This window comes from Vulpes lagopus, chromosome 10, assembly GCF_018345385.1.
Source record: "Vulpes lagopus strain Blue_001 chromosome 10, ASM1834538v1, whole genome shotgun sequence".
NCBI classification, from domain to species: Eukaryota; Metazoa; Chordata; class Mammalia; order Carnivora; family Canidae; genus Vulpes; species Vulpes lagopus.
The window spans coordinates 68,777,551-68,784,729 of NC_054833.1; the positions used below are offsets into that span (position 1 = coordinate 68,777,551).

General features: G+C 52.1%; 1 protein-coding gene across 8 annotated transcripts in view; it reads right to left on the minus strand.

The window, feature by feature from the left end:
* The window catches only part of LOC121499604 (myosin phosphatase Rho interacting protein), a 147,227-nt gene extending 142,237 nt beyond the window's left edge, over positions 1-4,990 (minus strand). For all 8 annotated transcript variants that reach the window (XM_041770430.1, XM_041770431.1, XM_041770429.1 and 5 more), the window contains exon 1: positions 4,750-4,990. In XM_041770430.1, coding sequence (XP_041626364.1) covers positions 4,750-4,872 — 123 coding nt within the window. In that variant the 5' untranslated portion in view covers positions 4,873-4,990. The remainder of the gene's footprint in view (positions 1-4,749) is intronic.
* Positions 4,991-7,179: the final 2,189 nt, after the last annotated feature.

A 7,179-nucleotide genomic window follows, 5' to 3' on the forward strand; every position in this document is an offset into this window, starting at 1 on the left:
GAGCCAAGAACGCTGGGCTTGAGCTTCTGCTCCCACTGGCTGCCAACAGCTTAGTCTCCTTCTTTCCCACCCATTCCCCCTTATTTCACTCTATGTGGCCTCCTGAGTAAGTGACTGCGCTCACTCCCATGACTTCAGAATTCCTACTGGTCCCACACCCTTCATCTAGCTCTAACCACCTACTTGCCTGGGGAGGTGATTCCACCTCAGGACCAACTGGACCTCCACCTCCATAAAGTCAAATTCACTATATTAATTTCGTCGCCTCCCCACCCCACAAAACTACTCCGAATCTGTTATTCTCAATCTTTGTTAAAGGTATCCAGGTATTCTCAATCCTCATCTCTAATCAACCACCAATATCCTGTCCCTAGTGTCTGACGACTCCTTCCATCATGGCCAACATCGACCTGGAGAAGACCTTTATAATAATTCACCTGGATTATTCAAGACAATTTTTTAGAACTTCTATTTTCAACCAAAATTATTTTCCTAAGACAAAACTCTAATGGATCAGAAAGTTAAGTATAAAAACAACTATAAGGGAACTACAGGGATCCCTGGGTGGCGCAGCAGTTTGGCGCCTGCCTTTGGCCCAGGGCGCGATCCTGGAGACCCGGGATCGAATCCCACGTCAGGCTCCCAGTGCATGGAGCCTGCTTCTCCCTCTGCCTATGTCTCTGCCTCTCTCTCTTTCTCTCTGTGTGACTATCATAAATAAATTTAAAAAATAAAAAATTAAAAAAAAAGGGAACTACAAATGTAGGAGAATAGTTTATAATTTCGAAAAAAAAAAAAAAAGACCTTCACAAGCATTAGATTAAAACTACAAACTAGGGCAGCCCGGATGGCTCAGCAGTTTAGCGCCGTCTTCAGCCCAGGGCGTGATCCTGGGGCCCCGGGATCGAGTCCCACGTCAGGCTCTCTGCATGGAGCCTGCTTCTCCCTCTGCCTCTCTCTCTCTGTCTCTCATAAATAAATAAAAATTAAGAATAAATAAAACTAAAAAGGAAACACAGAAATTTAACTGCATTCATATCTAAAACTACCATACGAAAAAGAGAAATGACCATACCTAAAATTAGAATGGACACTGTAGGAGGAAATATGTGCAATACATGACAAGTTCAGATTAATATCTAGAGCAGGGGGTCAGTGAACCATAGCTTATAGCTACAGCTTATAGGCCAAACTCTGTCAGCTGCCTGTCTATGTAACTTTGTAAATAGTTTTATCAGAAACAGCTATACTCATTACATACTGTCTAAAGGGGCTTTGCACTATGGCTTTTATTCTACAGTGGCAAAGCTGTGTAGTTGCCACAAAGATCATATGGCCCACATTGCTAAAACATTCACTATCTGGCCTTTTAGAGAGAAATTCTATGGACCCCTGACCTAGAGTGTGTACGGAAAATTCCCACAAACCAGGGGGGGGGGGGAGGGTAAGGAATTAACCCAAGAGAAAACAGGCAAATAGTATGAATAGGCAGTCCACACAAGAAACAAAACATATACAATAAATACTGCAAAAAGAGGCTTAACCTCATTGGTAACTTGGGAAATTATTAAAGAATTAAATCATCTGATAATATCCAATCCTGGCAATGGCATGACACAGCCTTTTTTGGAAGGCAATTTAGTGATATCTGTGTAAAAAAAAAAAAAAAAAAAAAAAAAAATTCAATGTGCTCGATGTCAACCCAGCCATTCTATTTTTAGCTATCTGCCCCCAGAGAAATACTTGCATTCGTGCACGCACACACTCACCCAAAGCATTTAGAAAACTGTTCGCTGAAGCATTCACTGTTTGTAACAGCAAAACCCAGAAGCAACCTTGCTGTCCAGCAATAAGGGAATGGTTAAAATATGGTACATCCCTGATGGCACAATTTGCAAAAAATTTTTGGAATATTTCTATGTTGCATCATGAAGAGATGATGTAAGACATGTCATTAAGCAGAAAAAAATATGTTGTAGAGCAAATACATATATACTTTGGGTTAAGTAAAGGTTTTAACTGTGTATTCGAGTCCATAAGCATGTAGAGAAATGCACAGGACTTAAGGATAAACACTTTAAAGAAAGGGTGGCCTCCATGATCACTGATCTATCTTCCAGCCTTGAAGGTCTAAAATAAGCACAGGGCAGGGAGGGGCAGCAGGAAGCAGGGCCTTGGGGGAGACTGATGGGAACCAATTGGCTGAGGTTTTCTAATGGAGCCAAGAGGATGAGAGTAAGGCTGGGGGAGGCCGGATGCAGAGAGCAGCAACTAAAGCTGTTGGCAACAGCCCTGAATCTCCCTCCTTCTCTTTTCAAGAGCAGTTTCTTCCTGAAAGATCCCAGGAGGTAGAAGGCTGGCCTAATCTTTCCCGGCACAAATAACCCCACTCATTATTTCAGAAACTACCATCCCAGTTGTGCCCTGAAAGACTCAGGCCTGTTTAAAATCCACAATTCAACTGTGAATAAAGTTAAAGAGTAAAGTACCTTAAATCTGCAACACTCTCTCGATCCAATTAATAATCAACAGATTTTTTTTTCAAGAAAATTTAACAGATTCAACCCAAATATGCAGATCCCATTCTACTTTATCTAAGTGTAAGAATCAGAAAACAGCCCCTGTGAAATGTAAATATCCAATCTACCAATTTTGGCAGTTGCCTGGAATAACCAGGAAACTCTCTCAGAACAACCCTTGCAAAGGCCATTAACCCCCTAAATCCAAGTTTACTATTCTGTGGGTGATTTCTGTTTGTTAAGTTGTAAGAGACAAGAGTTTAATAAGATACCATTGCTTGCTTTTCACAGGGTGAGAGAAGTAGGCCAGGGATCCCTACTCCCAAGTCACAGGAAAGGAAAAGAAACTATACAGAGGCAAAGGGACCTGTTCAAGGTCACATAGCTCTAAGTGACAGTAAAGACAGAAGAAAGTTCTCCTGACTCCTGGTCCAAGGCCCTCATCACTACATAAACTGCTTCCCCCCAAAAAGGCATCCCGGTTGAGAAGAGGGAGTGTCCCTGAAGAGCCCAACCCACAACACTTTACCAAGAAACTGAATTCTACTCTTCCTAAGCTGACCTGGCCCTTCTATCCTAAAAATCTATGACTCCACAGCCTTGAGCATTTGGTTAAGCTTTTGGTTTTAGATGAAAGGAGTCTTTTCTTGGCTGTTGGGATTCTAATCTCAGAGGAAGACACAATGTCTCAGGCCATAACCCTTGCCCTGCCACCCTACTCTGGTCTGCCATGTAAACAATTCAAACCCTGTGAGTACTTCAGTAGCATTAAAAAAAACAGCCAGGCCATACACTTCAAAGCAATGCTTTCCATCTAAGCAGTTCTTCTGCAACAGGAGTAGCTACAACTAGGTCACACTGGACTGGAATATGAAGGGAGCTCCCCTGGCCTCACTGGGGGGAGGGAGACAAGAGAAAGCTCTGAAGACTGAGACTGGGGGAGAGGCAAAGAGGGGGCGGAAGACACCTCCCAAGTGGTTGTAGACAAGGCTTGGTCGGGAAATCCAAGGAATCTGCATGGCCCCAGGACCTCCAAGTGTTCCTGAGGATCCTCTGGAACACTGGGAGCTCAGAGAGCAACCAGTACCAGGGTTCCCAAAGGCCAGTGGGTACTGCAGCCCAACTTCTTAGGGAACTGTTAACAATACAAATTCCTTCACCTCCTGTATCATTCCAGGAACGGGGTCCCGGGACTCTGTATTTTTAGACTGTGACTGATGCAGGCTTGGGAGCTACTAAACTAGTCCAAAGCCCTCAAATGACAGATACGACCAGGAGAAGTGAACGGTCCCGACCGCCTGGAGGTCTCCTTATTCCTTGCCAAGCAACCAGAGAGATGGGAGAAAAGGGTGGGGGAGAGGAGCCCCGGCTCGCCATCGACAAAAAGCCCTCCAGTTTAAGTTCAAGAGCAAGACCCTACTCCCCTGACTTCAGGACCTTTCCCCTCTGTCCCAGCACTAACAGTGACAATGATTCAGAAAATGGGCAGACTGGGTCTGACGAGAGGGAAGCCCACAGTCCACCCAGGCAGTCCTGCACCCTTAGCCACTCTGGGTGCCCAAATCCAAGTAGGGTCCTAAAACGGACTCCACGCGTGTGTGTACTGAGAAGCAGCAAGCAATCCCCAAGCGCTTTGTTCCTCCTAAGAAAAACCAGGCATTTTTGAGTCACCCAAAAAGCATGAATCACACGGCAGGGCTATGGGAACGGGAAAGGATGTTATTTTTCGGCATACTTGAGGATTTTCCCTTTGTCCCGGCTCTATCAATACACTTCCCACTCCCTCCCTCCCTCCCCCTCTCCATCTCCATCTCCATCCTCACCACCCTCCGCAGGACTCACGTACGTTTTTTTGTTTGTTTTTTGTTTTTGTTTTTGTTTTTTTTCCGGCTCGGTTTTTATTTTCCCAGGGAGCTTCAGAGGCACCCCCCACCCCCGCCCGCCCCGGAGGAACTGGGCAACGTCCGCTCTCCTCTCCGCAGCGGGATGGTGGTCTCCCGGCCGTCAGAACCGGGGGGAACCGCGGGGAACCGCGGGGAACCGGGGGGAGGCGGCCCGCGCGCCCCCGCCCCCGCCCCCGCCCCCGCCGGACCCCCACCGCGAGGCACTGGCGCCGGCCTCGCACAGCTGCTCGCAACACCTAGCGGGGCGACTCGCAGCCCGCCCGAGGGGGCCGCCGGGGGTCGGGGCCTCCACCTCCCCGGCGGCCCCGGGACCCCCGCCCGCTCACCTGCGTCAAGTCCTCGTCGTTGAGCAGATGCGACTCGCGGGGCTTAAAGCAGTTCTGACACTTGCTCTTGTTGAAGATGTTGGCCTGGAATTTCCTGCACGGGTTCTCCTTGGCCGCCGACATGGTCGGCGCGGCGGCGGCGGCGGCGGCGGCGGCGGCGGCGGCACAGGCCCGGCGGCCCGGCCCGGCGCGCGCTCCGCGGCGGACGGCGGGCGGCGGGCGGCGGGCGGCGGCACCATGCACGGCGGGCTCAGCGCGGGCGCCGCGGCATCCCCCCGCCGGCCGGCCGCCTCACAGCCGGGCCGCGGCTGGAGCGCGCCCCCGGCGGTCAGGGCGGCCTCTCCTCGCACGACGGCGCGCCGGGGCAGCTCGGCGCCGAGCCCCGCGCCCGGGCCCTCACAGAGCGCGCGGTCCCCGCCGCCCGGCCGCACAGCCGCCGCCCGGCCGCCGCGGGCCCATGGACGCGGCCTCCCGGGCCCGCTGCCTCCGCGCGCTGCGGCCCGCCTCTCAGGCGCCGGGTCGCTGCCGGTCCCCGGGGTCGGTCCCCGCCGCCGCCGCCGCCGCTGCCCTCGGCGCCCAGCGGCCGCAGCAAATGGTAGCGGAGCGCCTCGCGCACTCCCGGGGCGGGGCGGGGCGGGCGGGGGCGGAGGGAGCGATAGGGGCAGCGCGCGGGGCGGGGCCGCGCCCTCCGCGCGATCGGCAGCCCTGCCGGCCAATGGGAGAGGCGCGCTCCGGCTAACAAAGAAAACCCTTGGCCAATGGAAGCCGGGGGCGGGGACAAGGCGGCCGGGCGCAAGGTAACTTGTGTAGGCGAAGGAAGGTGGGGGCGCCGGGATGGGACGTTCAGGTTTGGTGGACTGGCGCCGGAGCTGGCTGGGTCCTGACAGCTGCAGGGGCTGGGGCGGGGGCCCGCGGGGGAAGGGGCGGAGCCGACCTCCGGCTGGCTCTGCAAACCGCGCCTTCCCCGCGCCCTTTCCGGACGCCCGAGCCCCGGCGCTGAGCGGATTAATGAAACACCTACTGTGTGCCTGCCCCCTTGCTCCGCGCCCCCGCGCTGTAGTGGTCATGGCGTTATTAATAGGGGCTGGATACTGCTCGCAGTGCTCGATATCCACGAGATCGTTTAAGTTTCGCAGCCTCTCCGTCATCATCCCCATTTTACGTATGAGGAAACTGAGGCTCAGAGAAGGTAAGACCTAAGAGGTAGAGTTTCAAGGGATGACTAAGAGTGTCCAGCCTCGAAGGGCTGTCAGTTCTGTAATGGGAGATTAGTGAAGGCTGACTCCATGCCAGGTACTGAGCTAGGCATTCTTCCGCCCCCCACCCCCCACCCCCATTATGTGTTTCAGGAAATTGAGGCTCAGACTCCTGAAGTCATTTGTGCAGGCGGGGCCAGACTGTCACTCCAATCCTCCTACTGTCCAGTCCCATGGCCAAAAGACCGCCCCGGGGAGACTGTAAAAGGAGATACAGGCAGAAGATTCGGGAGCCCAGAACGGGGAGGGGGGGGGGATGGGAGGCACTCTTTGGGGAAATTAGGGGCGGCTTCAAGGAGGAGGGGAAATTGAAGCAGATGGTGAGAGGTTGAGAGCCGCTGGCGGTGGAGGTTACGGGGAAGCAGGAGCAGGACGGATGAGGCTAAAAGGATTCCTGAGGCCAGATCACCTAGTGCCTTGGATTCCAAGCTCAAGAGTGTAAATGTCATCCTGCTGGCAGCCTGGAGTAGGCCACGGGAGTTTTTAAACAGTGGGGTGAGTTAACTCAGCCCTCACAGAGGAGGTGACATTGAAGCATGTGTTAACAGCAGCGACAGCAGCTGTTGCTTAGGGAATGGGAAGGTTTTAGGAGAAGTAGCAAATGCTTCCAGAGCTGTGTACTTTTCCACTGATCATCTGGGGAGTATCTCAGGGAGGTGGATTTCAACTTAGTGTGAGAAAATGCTTTCCTCCAAAGCAAGCCGAAGGAAGGTGGATCAAAGTCCTGTGGCAGCCTCAGGGGGAAGCCCAGCTCCACCCACCCCTGCTAGCTCTGTGGCCTTGGGCAAGTCCCTTCACCTGCCTGCTGCCTCAGTTACCTCATCTACAAAATTGGAGTGATTATACGGTTGTGAGCATTATATGATATAATGCTTGTGAAATATTTCGCATGATGTGGCCAAATGTTAATTGGCGAATTTAGGCAAACAGTGTTTATCACACTATTCTTGTAACTTTTCTCTTGGTTCGAATTTTTGCGAAATAAAAAGTGTGCGTAGGAGAGGAGACAGACCATTCTTGCCTGTGCAGAGTACTCAGAAACTGATACCAATGGTGGCCTCTGGGGAGGGGTGCTGGGTGGTTGAGAGGTGACCTACTTTTAATTTTCACTGTAAGCCCTTTTGTTGCTCTTGGATTTGGTACTGTGCGCATGTATACTTTGTTTAAAAGTGAG